Genomic DNA, 25,642 nt, shown 5'->3' on the forward strand with positions numbered 1-25,642 from the left:
TCTTGTTTAATGTTGTTGGCATGGACATATTTTCCTGGAAGTCTCCTCTCAGTGTCATATGACTAAAGGCCTGATAGTCTTTTGCAACTTGAAATAGGCATGATGCAGCTGAGACATTTATTCCCACAGGTCTCTGTATGGTCAGGGGAGCTACATCAGCTCTAGTTGTCTATGGAATACCTATGAATCCAGATTAGCTCATTGTACCATGCCTTTCCTAAAATGCACTTGTTTGTCATTCTGATAAATGCCTCACTTGGCTATGTGAGCTCCTTACAAGGCATGGAATACAGACAAAGAGCAAATCATCATCAATATTCAACAACTAGCAAAGTCCAATAAGCTATATATTGGTTTCCTCACTAGTGCTCTGCTGTTCTGTCAAAAAAATAAGAGGCATCCTATTTTGAAAGAGAAAATGCCTTTCTAGCACTCAGAGATGTCTGTTCTTAACCAATGCTAGGGAGCAGGAACGTGGATGATGGGAAAGCAGCCCATGCCCACCAACCAATATTGGCCCACCACAGCTTGGATTTAAAATGAGGAGGTATGAGCCAGTATCAGCTCTAGACCACTCCTCAGAAATGTACCCACGAGCACCTGAGATTTTATATTTTTATAAGAATGTGGGCGCACAGAGTAATAGGACCTGTTCGGTGTGCAGTACATGGTGTGCTCTTAGCTCCGTCCCCTCATGTTCTCACCCTTAAGGTGGCCATACATCAGAAAGACCGGTCTTACAATCATGATTGTGTCCAATTTCCCTACAACTCCCCGGCAGTCCTTGGTGGTTTTTGGACACACAATGTACTCACAATCTGTCATACAATCCATCATACAATCCATCTGCTGCATGATTGTATGATTGAAGCTTCATTTAAATAGGGGGCTGGCCTACTATGATCAAGAGGATAGGAGTACCACAAATCTGTTTCTTTATTTAATTTTTATAATTTACAGGTTGCCAGCAACTACCAATCTGCTCACATCTGCTGTGTTATACCATTATTAAATAGCCCCAATGCAGCAATCCTCTGAAAACTATTTTCAGAGTAGTGACAGAATTGGTCAAAAGGACTTCCACTGCTCTCTTTAGCCGCCCGCCCATCTGACGCTTGGAAACTTCTGCTGCTCTTTCTGATGTATGGCCACCTTTATTGTAGCATATGATGTCACTTTCCAACACCCGCATGGAGTGCCGTGCAGGCCAGGTTGAGACAGTCTAGCAGCTGAACAGTCCACCACACCAGGAGGCGGAGGCTGTGCAGCAATAAAAAGTGGAAGGATCCATTGTTGAAGCTTTCTATTGGGTTCCTCAGGGGCAGATTTATTAAGCTCGGTGAAGTGATAAAGTGTCTGTTTTTTATCACCGGCCAATCAGCTCCTAACTGTGAAGTTACAGGCTTGGTTTGAAAAATGACAGGTAGGAGCTGATTGGCCGGTGATAAAAACACTTTATCACTTCACCGAGCTTAATAAATCTGCCTCTCAGTGCTCTGATGCTCGTTGGAAGAGAGATGGGCATAGACTGTCACAATCCACAATCATGTGTATCTGGCCTGTCATGTCTGCTATTCACTTATGTGTATTCCAGCCAGCTGCAATTAGACTGCAATCATGCCTCCTAGAGAGACTAGGCTTGCTAGTAATTAGCACCTGTGGTAGTCCTAGCTCTGTGTGATATCTTCTTCTGCCAATCATGTGTAGTCTGGTTCCCTGTCATAATTGCCCAGCCAATTCCGGCTTCTCAGTGGGAATATGTATGCTGGGAAATCCAAGACACATGGCTAGTGCTTCAATTGTCTCCTGGTGGTACAGTTGTGTCTCTCTGCTGCAGTGTGTTTGCTTCCAGGTATTCCAGCTCCTGTGATCCTCTGTCCAGAGAAGGATACTCACCTCAGCAGTTCCTTGCCTAGCTCCTGCATTCGATGTTCCAACCATCGTTCCTTCATTCAATGTTCCAGTCATCATTCCTGCAATCAATGTTCTAACCCTAGCCTCCGCATTCGATGTTCCAGCCATTGTTCCTGCATTTCATGTTCTAACCATCGCCTCCGCATTCGATGTTCCAACCATCGTTCCCTGCACTTGATGTTTCAATCATCGTTTCTGTTTATTCAATGTTATTATCATCGCTATCCAGGTTCTGATGCTCCACACCAACGCTCCCAAGCTTCGGTTGTTCAAAGCACCTAACGTACTTTTGTTTTCATTGTTATCAGCTTTCGCCGAATCCACGAACTTCATCAGTGCTCTGCACTGCATCTAGCATATCTCATTGCTCCACAGTCATTGTGTACCAATTACTGCTTATGCCTACGTTACTTCCTGCCAGTTGACAAGTACAGTCATCTCTGCCTGTTATCACCTGCTGAGCATTAATAGTGATTGTACTTTTACTCCTGCCTTCTTCATGCCTCTGGGTGCACTATGGTACAATTAATGTACAAGGGACTAATCAAGCCTCCCTGATTCATTCATCGGTCCGAGCCTATGTTTGAGGCCTTTGTCGCATTGCCTCAGACCCCAGGCGTGACAGTAAGCACTAGCCTAATGGATCCAGCCTCAGGCCAAACCCCGCCCTCCAACTCCATTCAACAGTTGGCTGCCCGCTTGGATCAACAAGAAGCAGCGGATGGTCAGATATTTAATTGTCTTCAAGATCTTACCGCTAGGCTGGATAAAATTCAGACCACTCTAAGTGGCCCAGAGACTGTTCGTGCTCCCCAAGTAGAAGTTCTTCCTCCTATTGCTACTGCTGCTCCCCATATTCAACCTGTCAACTCCTACAAAATTTGATGGATCTCATTAAGCTTGCAGGGGTTTCCTGAATCAATGTGAAATTCATTTCGAATTACAGCCCAGTAACTTTCCTACAGAGAGAACAAAAGTTGCATACATTATCTCTCTTTTGTCAGGGTCAGCCCTGGGGTGGGCATCACCATTGTGGGAGAGATCTGATATCTTGTCCTCTTACAAGAACCTTGTGTCAACATTCCGTTGCATCTTCGACGAGCCTGGCCGTGTAACCTGTGCATCCACTGAAATTCTTCGCCTCCGGCAAGGATCCCGTTCCGTTGGACAGTATTTAGTTCAGTTCCAGGTCCTAGCTACTGAACTTTCCTGGAATGATGGGGCTTTGTATGCAGCATTCTGGCACAGTCTGTCCAACGACTTAAAGATGAACTTGCTACTCGTGAGTTAACATCTAAATTAGATTAAATTATTTCTTTGTGTATAAAAGTGGACTTACGTTACCGAGAAAGGGCACTTGAGCACGGAAAAAATTATCATATCGAGAAGCTGTCTTCTACATCCATTATACTCCATTCTACATCCATATGCTCTGGTGCCTCAGAGGAAGAACCCATGGAGGTTAATCGCTTCAGTCTGACTCCAGAAGAGCGTCGATTTCACAGCAAGACATAGTTATGCCTTTACTATGCGGCTCCTTCCCTGCCTGCCCTAAGTGTAAGGAAAAACTCCACCTCCTAGCCCATCAAGGTGAGGGTCGGCTAGTAGTGATTAAAACCTCTTAATCTTCGTCCGATTGTATTCTACCAATGTCCCTACAAGTTGACCAGCGTTTCAAGACAGTCTCTGCACTTTTAGATTTAAGAGCGCCTGGGCACTTTGTAATGGCTGAACTGGTCCAGCAGTGGACGTTACCCACTGAGACTCTTTCTAATGCTGTTTATCTTGCTACTGTGGATGGCGGTAGGATTTCTGATGCAACAGTTACCCTCAGAACTCTTCAAGTTAAAGTGGGGGTTCTTCATCATGAACTTTTGTCATTTCTTGTGATACCTGGAGCCACACATCCACTGGTTCTGGGCTTGCACTGGCTCCTCCTCCACAACCCTCAGATTGATTGGAGGACTTTGCAAATTACCACCTGGGGTCCTTCCTGCTCAAGTACCTGTCACCAAAAGGCACTCACAGCTCGCAAAGCTACCGCGGAAGCAATAGATCTTCCATTCCCTCAGTATAGTGAGTAAACAGATGTCTTACCTCCTCACAGAACACAAGACTGTCTCATGGATCTCTTGCCTGGTAAACGTATTCTTGGAGGTTGTACGTACACACTATCTATTCCAGAAATTCAGTCAATTGTTGGGCACATCAAGGAAGACCCTGCCAAGGGGTTTATCCGGACTTCTACATCTCTTGCTTCAAATAAGGGAGTTCGATCCACGTTTTGCCTCAGGCTCTCAGTGAAGGAACATGAGCTTAGCAGAAGGCACCAACTCTGTTTCTACAGCGGTGGTTCAGATCATCTTATTGAAAGTTGTTCTATTTGCAGACCCAAAGAAAGGACTACTCCACAAAGAAATTCCTCATCTCCTATGTCTCGCCTTCTGGACAAGGAGCGCATCAAAGGCTTCAGAAAGAAGTTGTCAAAAAATTATTTTCCAAAGAGTATTGCCCAAAAAGGGGCATTTACTGACTTTGCTTCTAAACAAGCTTCAGTTCTGCCTCATCCAGTTCTACCCGTCAGTCAAGAGTCCACGACGGTCCCAGACGGTTCAAGCATCTCCAGTGACAATTCATCCATCCATCAGGAGATTCATTCGGCCTCAGCCGATTCCTCAGTCTCTGGATTCGATCTGGTGTTACCCGTAGGTCCACAGACTTCCCTGTTTCCAGTCAAAAATACTTCCGTTAGCCACAATGACTATGATTCTATGCCTTTTCCTAATGGTCCGAGTGGTTGCAGGCACAGCAAGTCTCTAACTATCCACCTTCCCTTCCCAACCACATAAGCGCGGAATCTGCTGCAACAGCCAGAGAAAGTCTCCAACTATTCACCATCCCAACCACAGCAGGGCAGACGCTGCTGCAACAGCCAGAGCAAGTAACATAGTAATTAGGCTGAAAAAAAGGCGTTAGTCCATCTAGTTCAACCTATCTAACTTGTAACTACTGACTTGAGTAAGTCATATCTATAGGATTCCCTTAGTGGCCAAAAATGCTTCCAGTTTTGATTTAAATTCATTAACAGTAGTTGCTGTAATGACCCTCATTGGCAATGAGTTCCAGAATTTTACTGCTCTAATGGTGAATAATCCTCTTCTCAATTCAGTACGGCAACTTTCTTTTCCTCAAGCCTCAGTACATGCCCACATGTCCTAAGTATAGGCCTGTGAACAAATCATCTCCCAGTTCCATATGATTCCCAATCCTGTATTTGAACATACTAATCTAATCACCTCTCAACCTCCATTTCTACAGTGATAACTCCATTTAACCTATAAGTAGCTTGTTCATTTTTGTTCCCATAATGAATTACTTTACAATTTCCCCTTTCCAGTTTATTTAAGTCACTTTGTAGTGTTTCCACATCCTCTAATCATTTAATTTCCTTACTTAATTTTGTGTCGTCCGCAAATATTGCAATTTTAATCAGTACTGTATGTCACTTTCAATATCATTAATGAATATATTAAACAAGGTGGTTCCCAATATTGAACCTTGCGGGACTCCACTTTGGACCTTAACCCAGCTGGAATGTATGCCATTTACCACCACTCTCTGTCCCTGATTGTGCAACCAATTTTTAATCCAATTACAAATGTTATCTCCTAACCCTAAATTACCTAGTTTCATTAATAACCTTTTATGAAGCACTGTGTCAAAAGCTTTAGCAAAATCAAGCCATATTACATCAACAGATTTCAGTCCAGCCCCCTAATGACTTCCTCATATAAGCTAAATAACTTAGTCTGACGTGATCTATTTTTGATGAACCCATGCTGAGCCTTACTTATGTACTCCTGTTCTAAGAAATTTTAGAAACTATCTCCTATTATTCCTTCTAACTATCCACCTACCCTTCCCAACTACATCAGGGCAGAAGCTCCTGCAACAGCCAGAGCAAGTTTCCAACTAACCACATTCCCTCCCAACCACAGCAGGGCAGCAGCCAGAGCAGGTCTCCAACTATCAATCTACCCTTGCCAACCACAGCAGAGCAGAAGCTGCTACAGCAGCCAAAACAAATATCCAACTATCCACCTACCCTTACCAACGACAGCAGGGCAGGAGCTGCTGCAGCAGGTACAGAAGATCTTGAAAACCATCAATGAATCAGCAAACAATTAAGAGAATAAATAACTAACAATGATCTCACATGGATTTCACATCGATATCTACAGTGTTCAATTCACAGACCACTCTGCTGATGAGCCGCTTATTAATTTCAGTTTGTCAAAGTTTTGTAAAGTGAAAATGTTTTTAATTTAATGGACCTTGTAGCGTTTATTGTGCTGTATTCAGAAAGTCATAAGCTTTCTAACGACATATCACAATGCCAGAAAACAAGAGAAAACGCATGGACCCTTATGACAGCACTCTTAAGGGGTATTCTCATTAAACCCATCTTCGAACTTAGATTGTCCCTTAATATGATAAGGTAGTGAGCAAAGTTTGAAGACGATTAGTACAAGCATTCGAGAGTTATCGTGGAACATCCATACACACACACACACACATACACACACATACATATACACACACACATACACAGAAATATTGTTCAATTATACTTATGTAGATTATTATTATATATATTAAAGGCGACTCATTTACCTGTATTGTTATCCTACAGATATTTTTTTAAGTTATGGGCTCATGCAGAGTTAAAAGTAAAACTAAATAAAACTATACCCTCTCTACCTAGGACAGGGGTGTCCAAACTTTTTGCGACGAGGGACATTTTGGTGAGGTGAAAATGTGTGGGAGCCGACCATGCAGCCTGACATTCTTTGAATCATTAATCACATCAGAATGGTCCCCTACTCTGCCCCCATTCACTTTATGCCCCCCAGCCTGCCCCTTCACTGTATATTCCCCTGCCTGCCCCCCTTCTCCGTATTTCCTCCAGCCTGCCCCCATTCACTTTATGCCCCCCATTCACTGTATGTTCCCCACTCTGCACCCATTCAATCTGTCCCCTAGCTTGCCCACCTTCTCTGAATGTCCATCACTGCCTCCAATCACTGTATGTCCCAAGCCTAACCCTCCTTCACTGTATGAGTCCCATTAACTATGTCCCCCACTCTGCCCCCATTCACTCTATGTCCCCCAGCCTGCCCCCCCCTTCTCTGAATGGTCATCACTGCCTCCATTCACTGTATGTCCCCCAGCCTGACACTCCTTCCCTGTATGTCCCCCACTCTGCCCCCATTCACTGTATCTCCACCTGCCTGTCCCCTCCCTTCTCTGTATGTTTCCCAGCCCCTTGTGTGAGCCAAAGGACGGAGAGGCAAAGCAGGCACTGCTAGGACAGGAGATGCTTGGGCTCCCGCTGCCACCCTCCTCCGCTCTGCATGTTATGGGAGCAAGTTTACCCCTTGCTGCACCCCCCCCCTCCCCGCACAGTGATTGCGGAAGAGGGTGATATACGATTGCTGCAGCAGGGGTTGGATGCACACTCACCCGAAAGACGCAAAACTCATCTCACTGTGCCGGCCGGCACCTCCTCACTGCTGCAGACAGCAAGGTAAAGGTGTGCTCGCCAGGACCCCACCTTTATTGTCGTGTGCTGTGCATCGTGCATCTGATGTTCCGCCCGCTTCCATCTGGAGGCTGCGGGCCACTTGAAATTACGGCACGGCCGCAATTGGCCCCCGTGCTGCACTTTGGACATGCCTGACCTAGGATAACCAGCCCATGCAGGCAGCATTATTATTATAATTACTAGTTACATCCCATCAAAACGATGGAACAGCATGAGTGATGTCAGAATCGGGGGCGCACACACACAAACATTGCAACACCTGAACTGCTCTACCGGTCACCATGCAAAACACTTGAATTCTCCCCATAGAGGTGAGGAGCAGCATTGGCATTTTATTATATAGCATTATCTGTTATTTATAGGGCATCATAGGGGTTCAGCAAACAAAGTACATAAACAAATGAACAGAAAAAGAATGGCAAAAACCAAGGATTAGGCACTGTTGTAGTGAATATGGAGATCAGTCTCCACAGAAAAGCACATAGGGTGAGGCGCTGCTCATGAAAGCTTACAAGTGCAACGGCAGACAGGGGTGACCTAGATGGGGCGACAGTAGAGACTAGGGATAATGTCAATGCTGGTGATTCAGGGCACCTCAATCCTTAACAGGGGCGGGCTGGGCCAGGGGGCAGGCTACTCAATCGTTTTGTGTGCGGGCCGCCATTGTTCTGAGGCTGCTACTGCAGCCAGGCTGACCAGTTTCCGACTGGTCTCCATAAACATGGCTGCCGGCCTCCTGCACTGAGGACATGTCTAGTGCAGGAGGCCACTACAGAAACTGTGGGTGACATTCTATGGGATGAGATTTGTGTTTTTTGGCGAATATTAGTAAAAAAAATGGTGACATCGCATTTTTCCTTGAATTTGCATATTTAATCACTTTTAAGGTGTCTAATAATCGCACTTTTTTCAGACCAGGTTCTGTTGGGCGATTTGGCCCAGAACTCACTTTGGTCAAGTGCACAAATGGTTAATTTCAACACAGGTGCACTCAATTTCACTCAGAAACACCCCTACATATACCCCAACATCATTAAGGACACCTGTGAGGGTTTGAGACATGGAGATTTTGCAGAGTGGTTTGGAGTTGCTGATTTGTGATGTGGCCCATTTGGAGGAGCTGCGCAGGAGGGAGGAAGCTGCACACCAGATCCAGGTACCCCCCCCCGACTACTGCGTACCACACGTATGTATCGTGCTCGGCTGTACCTGGACTCCCTCTCGGATCAACAGGTTGTGGGGATGTTTAGGCTGAACTCCAATAACCTGTTGGACTTATATGAGCAGGTGAGAGATGATTTGGACCCTTTCGGGGGAGGCAACTATGCAGTGTCTGGGCTGCAGAAATTAATGTGTACCCTCTACTATTTGGCCACAGGCTCCACTCAGTCTGTGACCTCATGGTCCTTGGGGGTATCACAGCCCACTTTCTCTAAGCATTTTACTCAAGTGTTACTTGCTTTAAAGAAGTTGTGGCGGACATACATCAGATTCCCACGTTCTGAGTTGGAGTGGCAGGACCACAAGGTTGCTTTCTATAGACTCTCAGCATTCCCTCACGTGCTGGGAGCTATAGACTGCACACACATTGGGATTAGGGCACCGCACGTGCGGGGATACGTCTATGTCAATCGGCGTGGGCGGCACTCTTTGAACGTTCAGGTGGTATGTGATGCTCATCTCAAAATCCTAAGTGTTGTAGAAGGCTTCCCTGGGAACTGCCATGACGCCTATATTCTGAGGCACTCAGCCCTCTGCAACCGATTCAACAAACAACAAATGCCAGAGGGCTGGCTACTTGGTAAGTACATTTTTACATATTACCTTCTCTGTCCTTATTTGTACCTGCTCAAATGTGTGTGTTTCCAGTTTCACAAGAATATTGCTCTTGTCCCAGTGTCTCCTGTTTGCACAATGCACATACCTTACCATATAAGGCAATAACTTCCTATCTGTGTTTTAGGTGACTCAGGATATGGGTGTGTTTCCTGGCTCATGACACCTTTGCGCTCCCCAGAGGGCCCTGCAAAGCACCGGTATAATGAATCCCATATTGCAACCCGCAATGTGGTGGAGCGTACATTTGGCGTATTGAAAAGTAGATTCCGGTGTTTGGACCGGTCATCGGGTACGCTGCTTTACCACCCAGCAAAAGTAGTGATGATCGTCCAGGCTTGCTGCATATTACACAACATAGCCCTGTCCCAACCTGCCTATGTGGAGGAGGAACATGCAGCAGTCGTGCAGGAAGCCCAACCTACCACACCTCGGGTACGCAGAGGGGGAATCTGGTGCGTACACAAATCATCAGGCGTTACTTTTCTGGTAAGCACATGTGCCCTGTATTCCAACATGTACCTTTGCTGTAAGTGTACTCATAAACAAAATATTTAGCAATACCATCTGTTTCCACCCACATTTAGCCTAATACACAGAGCCCAACTGATGCAGCTGGTGGTGCTGACCTATCCCTTGCTGTAATCAACCTTGTAAGTACATTTGTAACATGTATGAATTAATTTTGCTCTAAAACATGGCTCACCTGGTGTTGTGGAACTACACGTGCCAGCATGCCCTGACACACTATAACCATTACAGTCCAAACAATGAGTGCCAGAGCTTGCTGGAATATGTAGTTCCACAACCTTTGACGAGCCAGAAGTTACCCAACACTACTTTTCAGCAATCCCATTGTCATATACCTGTTAGGATCCGCCTCCAGCGGATCTGTGTTATGCGCAGATTCACATATTCTGTGTGTAGTTTATGTTTTCCCTGGATTCTGCTCCCTGGGTTTTATCCCAGCCTGTGTGTGTGTGTGTGTGTGTGTGTTTACTCGCTGGTGGCCTCCAGTGGTCAGCCTGGGCCATTGCAGCTTTCTTGCAGTGCTCTGTTATCAGGACTCAGGTGTCTTAATTAGGCTCCTAGCCTGCAGTGCTCACCTATAGGCAATGTGTAATCAGCACCACATTGTGCTCACTATAAAAACCCTCTGCTCACACACTCCGGTGATAGTTATATTATTCAGTTCACTGTGTAGTCCACGCTGTCCAGCTTCAGTCAGTTTATGTCAAGCCTGTATCCCAGTCTTGCTGTGTCCCTGCCGGTCTGTTGTGCTCTCTGGATCCTGAAGTAGTGTTCAGTGGTGTTCCTGGTCCCTGCTGGTTAACCCTCGTCTGTCCAGTCTGTTTGATGTACCGTGTACCCAGAGTGTCATCTCCGTGATCCAGTATACTTGTTCTGGGTTGTCCTGCAAGGCTGTGCTGCGGTGTCCCAACTTCTCGGCTGCATTACATCTCTCAGCTAAGTTGGGGATTACCCACCTGTCTATTCCGTTATTTGGTTACTGTTGCTTATTACATCTCAGTGTATTGTTACACCCACACCCTGTATTGGCACTATTGGTACCGGTGCATTCATTTTCATTTTGTGTCATCTGCTGAGCATTGTTGCTCCCCTGGGGTTTCTGGGAGTTCCCCGTTTCTGGTGTTTTAGTTAGTTGTCCCCTTGCTCTCTCCTGGCCTCGGCGGACGTGTTGTCAATACATAAGACCTGCCTGTAGCGGAGTGGGGCGGACCTAATTCGCCCTTCAGCCGAGACGGGCCCAGGTGAAGCCTAGCCCTGCACACGTCCGTCGATTCCAGCCAGAGGCAACGGAGTTAGGTTGGCGGGGACACTCCCAGAACCCTTACAATACCATTACACTATGTCATATTTCACACAACAATTGCTTTAAAAATAATACACAGACAAAATGGTATGCGTTTAGACATTTTTACTGCAGTATAGTATGTCATAAACAACCTGCATTTTTGTCACTCAAACATTCGAACTGTCAGGGAATGTAACAAGATGTATTGCATATTGGATGCAAATTAAAAATGTATAGAAATATGAATTATTTTCTCCCACCATCAGGCCACCCTAAACCACTTCTTGAAGCTGCACCCAGGCCACCCCAGGTCCTAATACTCCGACGTCGTGGGGAAGTGGGGGAGCCACTTACTGGGGTACTAGATACACTACTCAGTGTAGATGCTGCTGCACCTATGACATTGCCTTCCATCTGCTGAAGTTGTGCCTGCATACCTATTAAGGCATTGGTCTGCGCTGTACACGATTGGCTAAGTGCAGCTATACTTTGCGCAAAGCGGCCAATATGGCTATTCTGTTCCCTTACAGCAGAAGTAAGATCTGCAAAACGGGTGTCAATGCTATTAGCCATGCGCACATGAGTACCTACACCAACCTGTACACTACGTGCAATTTTTCTTAATTGAAGAAAAGTGTGACGCATGTACCCCTGGATGTTCCCTATTTGCAGGCTTTGGGAGGCCATAAATTCAATTTGTTTCTCCTTGAAATTTACCAAGGAGTTAGCTACTTGTGCAGCAGAAGCTGCTGTATGGGGTGTGTTTGTGGGTGGGGGTGGTTTGGGAGTCACCCCACTTGGGGGAAGATCACTCTGTGATGACGTCTGTATTTCCTCCTCAGCCGCAAAGGTCTCCACGGGTTCTAGAATGATGTCCATTTCGTCCAACATCATCATAGAGGATTCTGTTGGTTGTGTTCCTAGTTGTACAGTACCTGTGGATACAGATGAAGAGGTAAGTACTGATGCATATATACAGTAGGCCAGTCTCTCTTCAGTACTGTTTTTGAAAGGGCTTGAGATGCTGAACGCACATACCTAGGGGTATTATGTACTTACACATGTACCCCGATACTGCATGTAACATTGACATTAATAATAAGTGAGATGGCTAGGTCAGATTACATTCATTTCCGTTGCAATGTAGCAGCAGGAGATGAATGTAGTGTGAGATATTGTTGATGTGACATGGGTGTGTGTACTGTATGTGTAATGGCCTGTTTTTTGTTCATTTACCTGCTTCCACAGATTCTGCTCCAACGGGCCTTCTTTTCTTTGATGCGTGAGCACTTTGGGACGGACAATCTGTAAAAGGAAAGATGGGCAGCCATTATCTACCTTGCAATGGATAAGCATTTATGCCAAAAATGCATTGAAATTACATTACTGGACAATACTTCCTTTGGTTAAGGACTACGGCCCTTATTCTAATCTGTGCGGTACGGCCCGCGTGCGGCCGTACCGCCGATGTTTTCACTCTGCACATGCGCAGAGGTCACTCTGCGCATGTGCAGGCGAAATCGCCGCACACAAAAATTATACGCCGCAAAGGGGGCGTATAGGGGCGTGAGGGGCTTGATAGCCTCATTTACCTATGTATACGCCCAGCGTTTCATGGGCGTTCCCATGCAAACGCGGGGCGTATGCATGGTAATGAGGCTATGACGCCAGTGATGGGGGCGGAAAGCTGACATCGCCGGATGTCAGCTCTCCGCCCAAATACAAGCTTTCACACGGACGATTGTCCGTGTGGTCTAAGCTTGCGTGAGCTGGTGGAGCGTGCGGCCCTGCCTTCGATGGTCGTCGACCATCGAATGCAGGGGGCAGCTCCCACCATGGTGGAGGCGTACGCCCCACCATTTTCATGCGGATCGCCAGCCGTCCGCGTACGGACGGCCGTGGCGATCCGTCTTGTAGGCGGGGTTTGGTTTGTGCGGCCGGAGCAACGTATGCGGCTCCGGCCGCACAGATCAGAATAAGGGCCTACATTATTTAGTCCCCACATTATTTGACATATGTTTTACACCTGCATTTTTTGTTAGATTATTATTAAACTAATGTACACATTACAACTGGTGGTTAATCTGTCTTATGTAGGCATGGCAGCTTAACCACCAGTACACCAATGTTTTTTGGGCCACATACATGTTAAGCTGCTAGAAATAATGTTAAAGTGTTGATCAATATCAGCAGTTGTGGAACTACAAGTAGAGCATTATGACCAATTTGAAAGTAGGAGCAGGCAATTTTTTGTGCCTGACCTTGCTGGGCTATGTAGTTCCACAGCAGCACTTTACTTAGCATAACAATACAAGTGAACATTACAGTTTGAAAACATTGCCATGTATGTTTAAGATTGCATGTGGTCACACTTACCAGCTCTGGATGGCGTCGGCGGCCTATCGGTATCCGCGACGTGCATGCCAGGCAGGACCTCAGGGGGTATGATTCTTTTGAGCTTGACCTCATAGGACGTATAGCAGACAGTGGTGGGGCTTCCTCCGCCAGTCTTGGTGGCCTCCTCCAACTCCATGGCCATTTTACTTTTGAGCTGTCTCTTGATATCGTTGAACCTCTTCTTGACATTTCTGACCAGGCGCTTGTGCTGACTTACAGCGTTAACAGCCAGGGTGATGTCCTTCCACATAGCCCTTTTCCGAAACACTGCCCTGTGTTGGCAGCGAGTGAAACTACATACTCTTTTCTCACAAATGCACAAACACAGAGGCAATCACAGGGTAGCAGTCTAGCTTACGAAGCATTTGGTTCAAGCTGGCTTACTAGTGTATGTATAACTATGTATGTGCGCGATTGTATTATTCTTATTATTATCATTATTATTATTAATATAACTACTCTATTTGTATGGTGCAACAAGGGATCTGCAAGCCTAGTTACAGACTACATAACCATGGAATAAAGGGTATTTTCCAGCGCATACGTGCAGAAATCTAAAATAAATGGTGTTTTTTACAAAAATGAATCTTGATAACGTGTTGTATGAAAAAATTATATATTTTATTTAGAATAAAATTCACAAATATTTTTTCATATGACACGTTAGCATGATTCATTTAAAAAAATAAAAACACCATTTATTTCTGCAGGTATGCGCTGGAAAAAACCCTATATTTCATTTAACTTCTTGTGAGGGTACCAGTCTACACCCCCTCTTTTCTTAGCAGCAATGAACAGAAACAACCTAGCCCACTGAGCGTGGAGCTGACCACTTTTTATCTAGACTACATAAACATATAAGCAACAGGAACCTTGACTTAAGTAGTGGGTGATTCTGTTTTAATCGGTCCCCACCCGAGCGCGTTCGCACTCACTTATTTTTGGTGACAGCGCATGCACATAGTTATGCTACAAGCACCTGTCCATCGACGCATTTCTGCTGCCAGTATGCTCCTCACGGGCTGCTCAAAGCTAGTGGCAACAGAAACTTCTGGTAGCCGGGTCCATTGTTCACTGTGGGCTGTAGCTGCTGAGAGTGGACCCAGACGGATAACACATCCCTGACCATATACATTCATAAGGCATCAGTAATCCAACCAGCTTTGAGTAGCCCATGAGGAGCAAACTGGCAGCAGAAATGCATCAGTGGACAGATACTTTTAACATAACCCAGTCACCTGGACACCCTGGTCCTATCATCAACCCACATTGAGCTCACTTGACCCCACAACATAATTGGGACTTTGTTCTAAGGAATCCACCCTCTACACTTGGCTTAAAGGGAGGCCGGCATATCCTGGTAAAATAGTATTCTACCTTTCTCTACTTTTGGAGGGCGGTATCCCTCCACCGTAGTGGCCGCTGGTGTACACTGCAAACAACAACTACCCCTAGCGCTCTTGACTTATTTTTCCAAAGGCCGGCATTTCCAGCCTGCTGCCACCATACAGCAATCTGCCATCTCACCAGAGGAACGCCACCTATTTAAAGGTATCTGGATCCAACTGTCACCAAACAGACTTTGCTCAATACCACTCTGGGGATATACCAATTGCCACATTGGACCACTCCAGGATCAGAGGTCACGGGTGACTATTTTACTAACAATATTCACCTTATATAACCAATTGACTGAGCATGCCATTTTTGACAGTCCTTTTTTTATATTTTTTCTTATTGTACTGCTATATGTTTATAAATGTCATTCATTTTAAATTTATAACCTAAAATATTATTAATTATTCATCATCATTATAGTGAACTATAACATAACCTTCGGTACTTGTGTATTAGCAGGGCGCCAGGCTACGCTGAGAACGTACCTTAGGCTACATTGTCGATTTATACTCAAGTATATATGGTAAGTTATCATTTTTTTTTATTAAAATAACAAATGATTTATATCACCTTAAATATTATATTTAAACTATATTCAAACACAAAATATAGATCTAAAATAAACATCAAAAGAAACTGACTGTATCCATGCAATAATCTGTTCTGTATATGCTTAGCAACAAACTCCTTGATAAACTGCCATCTACTGGTTAAGACAAATACCAATTCAGAGAGGTTTACTATTTGCTGAAGCAATTTATTCTGTATACAGCATATTCTCTAAAGGCCCACTGCTGTAGAGTTTTGTTCTTATGGCAACTCTAAAAGACAGATTTGACTGCAGTTTGAACAACAAATATCAGGGTTCTTCACATACAGAAGTAAATAAACTAGGGCAAGCCATCTCATAGAAACATAGAATTTGACGGCAGATAAGAACCATTTGGTCCATCTAGTCTGTCCCTTTTTTATCCTTCAGGTAATCTCAACCCTTTCTAATCCGTATTTCTTTGTAAGGATATTCATATGCCTATCCCAAGCATGTTTCAATTAATCTACTGTCAAAGCCTCTACCACCTCTGATGGGAGGCAATTCCACTTATCCACTACCCTTTCTGTGAAGTAATTTTTTCTAATATTTCCCCTGAACCTACCTCCCTCCAGTTTCAGTGCATGTCCTCGTGTTCTATTACTTCTTTTCCTTTGAAAAAAATGTCCCTCCTGTACTATGTTAAAACCCTTGATATATTTGAAGATTTCTATAATGTCCCCCCTTTTATTTTCTCTGCTCCAAACTATACATGTTAAGATCTTTTAGTCTTTCCAGGTAAGTTTTGTGATGTAGGCCATGCACCATTTTAGTTGCCCTTCTTTGTACACTCTCTAATGTACTTATATCCTTCTGAAGATATGGTCTCCAGAACTGGACACAGTATTCCAGATCAGGCCATACCAATGACATATAAAGTGGCATTATTACATATTTTTTCTGTTACTGATTCCTATCTCTATGCAACCAAGCATCTGACTAGCCTACCTCATTTCTTTGCTACATTGCTTTTCTGCCTTTAAGTCACTTGAAATAGTGACTCCTAGATCTCTTTCCTCCTCAGTAGTTTCCATTATAGTACCCTTGATACTATATTGAGCCTTTGGGTTTTTGAGTCCCGACTCCCAAGTGCATAATTTTGCATTTTTTAGCATTAAACTGTAGTTGCCATGCTCTTGACCAATTCTTAACTTTACCTAGATCATCAGTCATTTGATTTACTCCTCCTCGTGTTTCTACTTGCATATATTTGTGTCATCTGCAAAAAGGCATACTTTCCCTTCAATACCATTTGTAATGTCACTAACAAAGATATTAAAGAGCACTGGTTCAAGTACAGATCCCTGGGGTACTCCACTGGTAAAATGTCCCTCCATAGAATGCACTCCATTTACTACAACTGTCTGTTTCCTATCCTGCAACCAGGTTGTTATCTATTTAATTGTTTTATAATCCAATCCCACACTTTCAAGTTTATTTAGCAGCCTGTGATGTGGGAGAGTGTCAAATGCCTTACTAAAGTATAGATATGCCACATCTACGGCCCCCCCTTCATCTAGTATTTTGGTGCAGTGGAACCACATTTGCTCTTTTCCAGTCCTCTGGAACTGCACCTGTATCTAGTGACTGGTTGAATAAATCTGTTAATGGAGCTACCAACACATCTTTTAGTTATTTTAGTATCCTCGGACGCACTCCATCTGGCCCCATTGATTTATCCACTTTTAGTCTTGAACAGTGGTGTAAGTTCATCCCAGTTGCCCGGAGGCAAGGTAAGTACTGGTGCCCCCCACCAAATAGCTCATTCAGTAAGGTGTCTGTCTCCAGTAAGGTCATGGGTCTAATACAGGGTGTGACACTTGCAAAAATGATGTTAGAAGGGGGAGTGAGCCACATTAGCAATATCAACTGCTTTCAATTAACTGATTCAAACTCAAAAGAAGGAGAGGTGCCCCCTTGGGAGCAGGAGCCCGGCGGCAGATGACTCCATTGCCTCCCAGAGTTCTGCCTCTGGTCTTGAAAGTTCTGTTAGGACTTTCTCCCTAGTAAATGTACTTCGATCTACCTTATTTTTCTAAATGTTCTTGCAACTTACTGTGGTCCCTTCCCTTCTCTTTCTATAGTGAATACGGAGCAAAAATAATTATTTAGATGATCTGCAATTGCCTTGTCTTCCTCCACCAAATTCTCAGTGTCTGTCCGAAGTCTTATTATTCCTTCATTTGATTTTCTCCTTTCACTTATATACTTAAAAAAAGTGTTGCTTCCTTTATCTACAGACTGAACCATATTCTCCTCAGCTTGATCACTTTCTTAGCCTCCTTGCATCTGGCAAGATACACTTCTTTGTCGTTATTATATTGAGTCTGCTTGTATGTCCTAAAGGACATCTTTTTTGCTTTTACACTAGTTGATACATCTTTTGTAAACCACACTGGCTTCCTTTTCCTGTTGCTTTTCTTAACCCTTTTGATACAAAGGTCTATTGCCTTTAGTATTGCACTTTTTAATTTTTTACACCTCTCCTGCACTCCTTTCAAGTTCCTCCAATCCACTAATGAATCACTTAAAAATCTCCCCATTTTTGCAAAGTCAGCCTTCCTAAAATCCAACACCTTAGTTTTTGTGTGACTGGAGTTGGACCCTGCCTTGATACTACACCATACTGCTTGATGATCACTGGATCCTAGGTTCTCACCCACTTATATGTCTGATATTCTGTCACCATGTGTGAGTATTAATCTAATATTGAGTCTTTGCGAGTAGGCTCTCTCACCAATTGCTTGAGAGATGCTCCCTGTAGGGAATTTAGAATTTTGCCACTTGTAGATGATCTTGCAAAAGACTCCTCCTAATTCACATCAGGTAGATTAAGTCTCCCATGATTATGACCTCTCCATTTAAAGCCATTTTAGTGACATCAAGCAATAGAATCCTGTCCACATCCTGCCCGTGGCCTGGTGGCCTATAGATGACCTCAGTGCGAATAGTGTCCTTCTCCCCCATTTCTATGGTCACCATAGAGGGCCTCAGTATTTTCTTCAATGTTTTGTATTAAATTAGCATTTATGCTTTTCTTTACATACATTGCTACCCCTCCTCAGATTCTTCCCATTCTGTCCTTCCTAAATAAATTGTATCCTGGTATAGCTATGTCCCAGTCATGATTCTCATTACACCATGTCTCTGTAATAGCCACAATGTCTAGGTCATCCCTTGTCAGTATTGCAATTAGCTCAGGAATTTTGTCTCCTAGGCTTCTAGCGTTGAAACTGTGCACTCTCTCTGCACATGTTACATCAGCCCCACCTGCAGTGCACATGGTTTTGTCCATTAGAAAGTGATTTTGCCTTTGCGAGTGAACCAGAATAACCCCCATACAGTAGCTGTGACCAGTGTGAGTGTGGCAGACAGGAATATCACACCGACAGAGGCCAAGCAAACGCAAGTAGCAGCCTTGCCCGCTTGGAGACATATAGGGGGAAATTTACTAAGATGTGTATTCTACTTCACATGTGATGTTGCTATGGGCAACCAACCAAATCCTGTCTACTATCTTCTAGAGGGTGCTAAATAAATAAGAAGTGGATTCTGATTGGTTGCCCATAGCAACATCACATGTGACGTAGAATACACATCTTAGTAAATTTCCCCCATAGAGTTGGTGGTGATGCTGCTGACTGACACCAGCAATGCACATAGGTATTGTAGAAGGGAAGGTAAGGGAGGTGGCAGACAAGTGGTGGCCTGAACCATTCTGACAGTGGAATGGGTGGAGTGAGAGAATGACATATTGGTTTATCAACTGTATATAAGGCTTAAGCAAGCTGCAGTGACAGAAAACTTGGAGACAGCCATATGATAGCGCCGTTATACAGAGCTACACCTTACTCACAGCCCACTAGCTATGCACTACAGTGCAAGTGTAAAAGGGCCCATGGCTACGCTCAATGGTGGAAAACCTTTTGGGTCTCTACCATCAATGGTAGAACCATCACCCAATGGAGGGCGGATTGGTAATGAAATCCGGCCTGGAAAACAACTGGAAGCATCCCGGGGGAGGGGGTTGTTACCGCTACTGCCGGGAAGGGGGGTTGTTACCGCTACTGCACGGGGGGGTGATATAACACTACTGCCCTCAGCGCGTGGTAACGCTACTGCCTGGGGGGGTGGTGGAAACGCTACTGCCCGGGGGGTGGAAATGTTACTGACCATGGGGGGAGAGGCGCTCCACGCAGGTTCCATGATCCATCCAAGCTGAAGCTGCTTCCGATGTCACCGAACAGTGACCAGCAGCCGCATCCTGGTCACAAAGGGCAGCACAGCCCCAATCAAATATCGGCGGCACATATATTCCCTGCAGGATGACGCCAGCACCGACCCTGGTAGAACAGTCGGCGGCCCAGCCAGGGGGAAATCTGCACCGGCCCACCGGGATATGGCCCAGTTTTCCGGTGGGCCAATCCACCCCTGATCGGGATCATTGATGATTTATTGATGGTCACTGGACAACCCTATTCTTAAGGATACATGGACATTCCAGGCATTCACATATATTTTTGTCTCTGTGCTCATATGTTGATAATCCAATCCTAGGCTTGTTAACTGGAAGATGTTTGAGTAGAAGCTGTTCTTTCCCAGACTAATGAAATGGAGATGCTTCAGCAGTGCACCTTCATAAAGAGTTTTACCCCTTACTAGGTCATCTGTGACGTGGGAAACTGGGAGTTGCTGGCTACCATTGTGATCTACACAGAGTGGAGAAACCTTCTGAGGCAGCCAGATTCGCCCTCTAGATCCTCTCTAAACAAAGGATTCTAAATGTCAAGGCTGTCAAACTTTCTCTGACCAATCTGTCATGAGTGCTATTATATTTCCAGTCTTATATCTGGATGCTAGGTAAAGGTCCTGCAATAGGGACAACACTCAATACTAGGCTATTCTGTTATCAGATAAAAATTACGTTTGTCCATAGGAATTCTGGTAAAATATGTTGTAATATGTTGTATCCTCTGTCCACTGCCAAAATAAATACCTGTGCACACATAAAATGTTCACATACTCTGCCCTCTATATTCCTGATATCCTGCCCATATTTCCACAAATGGGCAGCATGGATGGTGTAATGGTTAGCAATGCATTACTGCTTCACAGCGCTGAGGTCATGGTTTCAATTCCCACCATGGCCATAACTGTGCTGAGTTTGTATATTTCCCCATACTTGTGTGGGCCTCCTCCAGGTACTCCGGTTTCCTTCCACACTCCCAAAAATTACCGGTAGCTTAATCGGCTCCCAACAAAATTAACCCTCGAATGTACAAGTGTATACATTATAAATAATAATAATTAAAGCCATAGGGGGATAGAAATTTGCCGCCACTATTTCCAACGTGGGAAATAGCGGCGGCTCCCTATTCAATGCTGTCGTTAACGACAGCATTGATGCAAGATGACGGCAGAACGGGTCCGACTTCAGAAGCTGTCGGGCCCGTTCTGGCGATAACGGCCGTGGATTGTCGTTATCTGGGCCGTAGATCGACAATCCACAACCGTTTTCACGGCCATGTCCCCTTTGCGCCCATCGGCAGGCGGGACATTGAATCCCGTCTGTCGTTATGCGGTCGATCTGACCGCAAACGGGCCTGGATCACGGCTGTCGGCGGGTATCGACAGCCGTGATCCAACATTGCATACCCCCCCATAGACTCATTAATATCATTACCAAATTCCCTAGGTTCCTAGGTAACATCACCAGGGTGGTGTTAGTGAGTTGTCTCTCCAAGCAAGTGCACTTTGCAGCCTTGAAAAACCTGCTGTCAACAATTTAACTCTAAAGGCCCATACACACTGGCCCTGGTTCTAGTCGCATTGCTCCACTGCATGCTCGCACAGGGGAGCGATGTTTAGCAACTGCGCATGGGCATAAACATTTATGCGCATGTGCAGCAGCATTGTGCGAGCGGCCACTGCAAATTGATTATTCGCTGGCCACTCACACACAGCTGTGCGGGTGGGGGGTGTGGGATGGCGGGCCGTGTTCCCATGGAAATTCACCCGAGATGCAGGTGCGGGGGCAGGCAGAAGATGGCAGCTGCCCACCCTCTTCCCGTACAGGACGCCGAGATCTAACGTCAGCAAGCTCTGGCAAAATCATTCGATGGTAGGCAACTATCGAATGATTTGGCCTCCGCACACAAGCATGCGTCGAGATTTGCGATGCGGGTAGCGTTTATATGACTTGCAAAGCTGCAAAATTCATAGCTTTGCGAGTCAACCAGAATCATCCCCACTAAAGGCTAACGATATGCACTATAAGGATATTGTTAACAACATTATCGTACATATTGTTCAGTGTGTAGGAATGATAAAGATAAACCCAGAATACAGGTACTCGATAACTCACTTCTGCAGAGGCATGTAGTGGTAAGAGCCCAGAAAGGACTTCGGTAAGTATATATCCTACAGTAACTCAGAGATGGGCAACCTTTGGCTCTCCAGCAGAGGCGTAGCTAGGGTGGAGCCGGCGGAGCACCAGCTCCGGGCGCCGACATGTCACCTGGCGCCGGAGCTCTGCCGCCGGCTCCCCCGCTCCCCTCTGTGCCGTGGATCCCCATTGTGCCTGTGTAGGGGGGCGGAACAAGGAGCCCACATTAGCCGTGGAGAGATGTGCCTGGTCCCTGGAGAGGAAGAGGAAGCCCGGGGTTTGGGGGTCAGTGCGTCGAGGAGGAGGAGAGTGAAGCTGCGTGGCGAGGGGCAGGAGGAGGAAGAGCAGCAGCGTGGCCAGCAGCAGCGTGGGAGCAGAGCAGAGAGAGGACGGAGCAGAGATTGACAGCTCCAGTCCCCGGCAGCCGACAGCAGCGCCTGATACCCGGCAGCCGCATCACCGCACCAGTCCACGGCACCTGGCTGCCGGGTATCGGGCACTGCTGTCGGGTGACGGGGACTGGTGCGGTGATGCGGCTGCCGGGTATCGGGCCCTGCTGTCGTCTGCCTGGGACTGGAGCTGTCAATCTCCGTCCTCTCTCTGCTCTGCTCCCACGCGCTGCTGGCCACGCTGCTGGCTGCTCTTCCTCCTCTTGCCCCTCGCCATGCAGCTTCACTCTCCTCCTCGTCGCACTGACCCCCGACCCCGGGGCCCGGGCTTCCTCTTCCTCTCCAGGGACCAGGCACTTCTCCTCTTCACGACCAATGTGGCCTCCTTGTTCTGCAAGTCCTGGTGGCCGCAAGTCCTGGTGGAGCCCAGGCCTCACACCCAGCCTATGTACCAGGCACCTGGCCGCAGTACCCAGTGTCACCTGGGCAACAGCCAGAGCGGCAGGGAGCCAGCACCTACCTGGCCACAGCAACTGACCCCCCACAGCAGCACCCCACATCAGGCAGTGACCAGTGCTGGCCCCCAGCATCCGGTGGCACAGAATAGGAAGGTCTGGAACCAGACCACCCCATACACCAGCCCAGGACATGTGAGTTGGCCAGTGTGTCTCCAAGGGTACCCAGAGGAACACAGGCAGGTCTAATCCTTAACCCCTTCTGTGCCTTTTACTAGTAGAGGGGGGATTTTATTTATTGAGCAGCTTTATTCTATTTTTCAGCGTAGTGTTAACACCGTGCAAGTCTGTGGGGACAGTTAAAACCTGGCGAGCGCTCTCACTGCGCATGCGCCGGTTTGGGACGCTGGAGGCAGGGATGCGGTGCCATGACGATGGGGGGGAGCACGAAACATGCCCTTGCTCCGGGCACCGTGGAACCAAGCTACACCACTGCTCTCCAGCTATTGTGGAACTATGCATCGCAGCATGCCCTGCAACAAATTTAACATTGCCAAATAGCAAAACTGTAGCAGGGTATGCTGGAATGTGTAGTTCAACAATAGCTGGAATTTCACATTCCTGATCTACCTGTTAAGTGTTTTTTCTACTGCAATTAAGATAATTAGCCACGGGGGTGTAGACAATGGACTAATAAATAAAAGTTTACAGTACAGTTCTGTTCTTACATAATTCTCAATACTTCTGTCACAAATAATTATTAATTGAAGTCTATATTACCCCCAAGTGGGCAACATTATTTAAAGCACAGTCCAGTGTGAAGGCATGTAACAAGAGTATATGCCCACTACTACCCCGCAAAATCATAACCCATAATAAATAATAAATTAGAATCCATAATAAAATCATCAACTGACTTCCAGCATTGGAAAGCAGGATAAAGATAAAGCTAATAAGTTTGGTGTCATCATAATCCATACCTCCCAACTGTCCAACAGTGGGTGGGTGGAAGTCGGTAGATCCCCTCTCACTCTTGCTGTGAGTTGGCACACAAGGGAGACAGAGGGGCTGGAGGCATGGGAGACAGAGGGAGACAGAGGGGCTGGAGGCATGGGAGACTCAAGGGAGACAGAGGGGCTGGAGGCATGCCTGTAGCTCACATGCCCCAGTACTGAGGAAAACCAGGGCCGGTGTAAGGCTTCACAGTACCCTAGGCAAAACTTCAACTTACTGCACCCCCTCCCCCCTCCACCCAGATGCGACCGGGCCCCTGAGCCAGGGGGGCCCAACCCCCGCCACTGGCCTGGGAAAGGGATGCGAACAGGACGCACCCGTTCCCAGTGCTGCTTTGCGGGCCCGCGTGCGTCGCGCTGACGTCACGCGGCAAGGGGTCCCCTTCCTATTGGCTGCCTGCGGCTGGGGACGGGACACGGTGGCCGTATCTCAGCTGTGATTGGCTGCAGCGTCCCCAGCCGCAGGCAGCCAATAGGAAGGGGACCCCTTGCCGCGTGACGTCAGCGCGACGCACGCGGGCTCCAACCTCCCCCTCCCTCTCCCACCGCTTCCACGCCAATGCCATCACACAGCACGTGTAGGCTGTGCTAGGACAGGACTCAGGAGCAGGACCGCCCGGCGCCCTATATCGGACAGAGTCACAGACTACAGTGAGTCCAGTCTGTCAGGCTTTTAAGATTATGGGGAAAAGAGCTAAAACTGCTGGGATGTGTAGTTCCACTGTTACAGTGGAACTACACGTCCCAGCATGCCCTGTCACAGTTTTAGAAATCCATTATCTAAAATCTGTGGCAGGGCATGCTGGGACGTGTAGTTCCACAACAGCACTGACTCCAGTCCTGTCAGGCTTTTAAGATTATGGGGAAAATAGCTAAAACTGCTGGGATGTGTAGTTCCACTGTTACAGTGGAACTACACGTCCCAGCATGCCCTGTCACAGTTTTAGAAATCCATTATCTAAAATCTGTGGCAGGGCATGCTGGGACGTGTAGTTCCACAACAACACTGACTCCAGACCGAGATTTTAATTTTGTTGTATGTAGGGGGGCCCCAAGCTGACCTTTCGCACCAGGGCCCATGAACCCTTAGCTACGCCCCTGCCTCCACCATACTGCCACCAATACCCAGGTGGGCAAGTCCCCTGCTTTTCCTGGAGGCCCCCTTTTGCCACCCACAACAGAGTACAAGGAGTAGGGCAGCAAAGTAGGGAAGTATGCCTCAAGGGAAAGTAAGGAGGTGAGGTCTTACAAGTTCCACAGCAGCCACCTGCATTAAGTACAACAAGAATAATCATAGACATCCTTAATTTTTGATAGGCAGACTTGGTGGAGCCCCCCAGAGCCTGGCAGCCTAGGCAGCTTCCTAAAGCTGTCTAATGGTAGAGCCAGCCCTGAGGAAAACATGTCTGTGACTGACAGCTGCAACCACGTGAAACCACGCATCCTTTTTATCAAGACTGCACTTCCCTTTTACGGGGGCCATTGCGGCTGGAGTTACGATTCATGGACTTGCTAGTTTTGGGAGTTGGGAGCACAGAAAAAGAGATGCAAGCTCAGGCCCAGATTAATGGTCACAAAGGCCTGGTGCTAAAAATGTTTAAAAACCTAATATGAAAGGAGGTGTTACCAGTACTGTGAAGGTGTGTACACCTTTATACTATCAGCCTCAATGTCTCCCTAAATATGTAAAAGTATGCATCTCTATTTGTTAATTTCCCTTTCTTTTCCTTACAAAATTATGTAATTGTATGTACTCTTAAACTGTAAGATCTCACAAGGGGGGTTCTTTTCAGTCATGTGCTTCTGTGGGTGAAGTAACGCGGCAGGAGGGCTCAGTTAGGCTGC

At 46.3% G+C, this 25,642-nt stretch overlaps 2 protein-coding genes across 2 annotated transcripts in view; both read right to left on the reverse strand.

The window, feature by feature from the left end:
• RETREG1 (reticulophagy regulator 1) overlaps nt 1-25,642 on the reverse strand; it is a 177,738-nt gene that overhangs the window by 81,865 nt on the left and 70,231 nt on the right. The gene's annotated exons all lie outside the window — the stretch shown is intronic.
• On the reverse strand, nt 11,373-18,983 carry LOC146080627 (uncharacterized). Its single transcript, XM_083188105.1, has 3 exons — nt 13,548-18,983; nt 12,408-12,476; nt 11,373-12,106 (listed from the first exon to the last, which is right to left on the reverse strand). The coding sequence occupies exons 1-3, from the start codon at nt 13,816-13,818 to the stop codon at nt 11,418-11,420; spliced, it is 1,029 nt and encodes a 342-aa protein (XP_083044231.1). The 5' UTR covers nt 13,819-18,983; the 3' UTR covers nt 11,373-11,417.

The sequence above is a fragment of the Crinia signifera genome, chromosome 5, assembly GCF_055691185.1.
Source record: "Crinia signifera chromosome 5, ASM5569118v1, whole genome shotgun sequence".
NCBI lineage: Eukaryota > Metazoa > Chordata > Amphibia > Anura > Myobatrachidae > Crinia > Crinia signifera.

Coding starts and splice junctions, on each gene's coding strand:
- LOC146080627 (XM_083188105.1), bottom strand. CDS start 13,818: ATGTGGAAGGACATCACCCTGGCTGTTAACGCTGTAAGTCAGCACAAG. Junction 12,477..13,547: donor GCCGACGCCATCCAGAGCTG/GTAAGTGTGACC, acceptor TTCCTTTTACAG/ATTGTCCGTCCCAAAGTGCT. Junction 12,107..12,407: donor AGCAGAATCTGTGGAAGCAG/GTAAATGAACAA, acceptor CTGTATCCACAG/GTACTGTACAACTAGGAACA.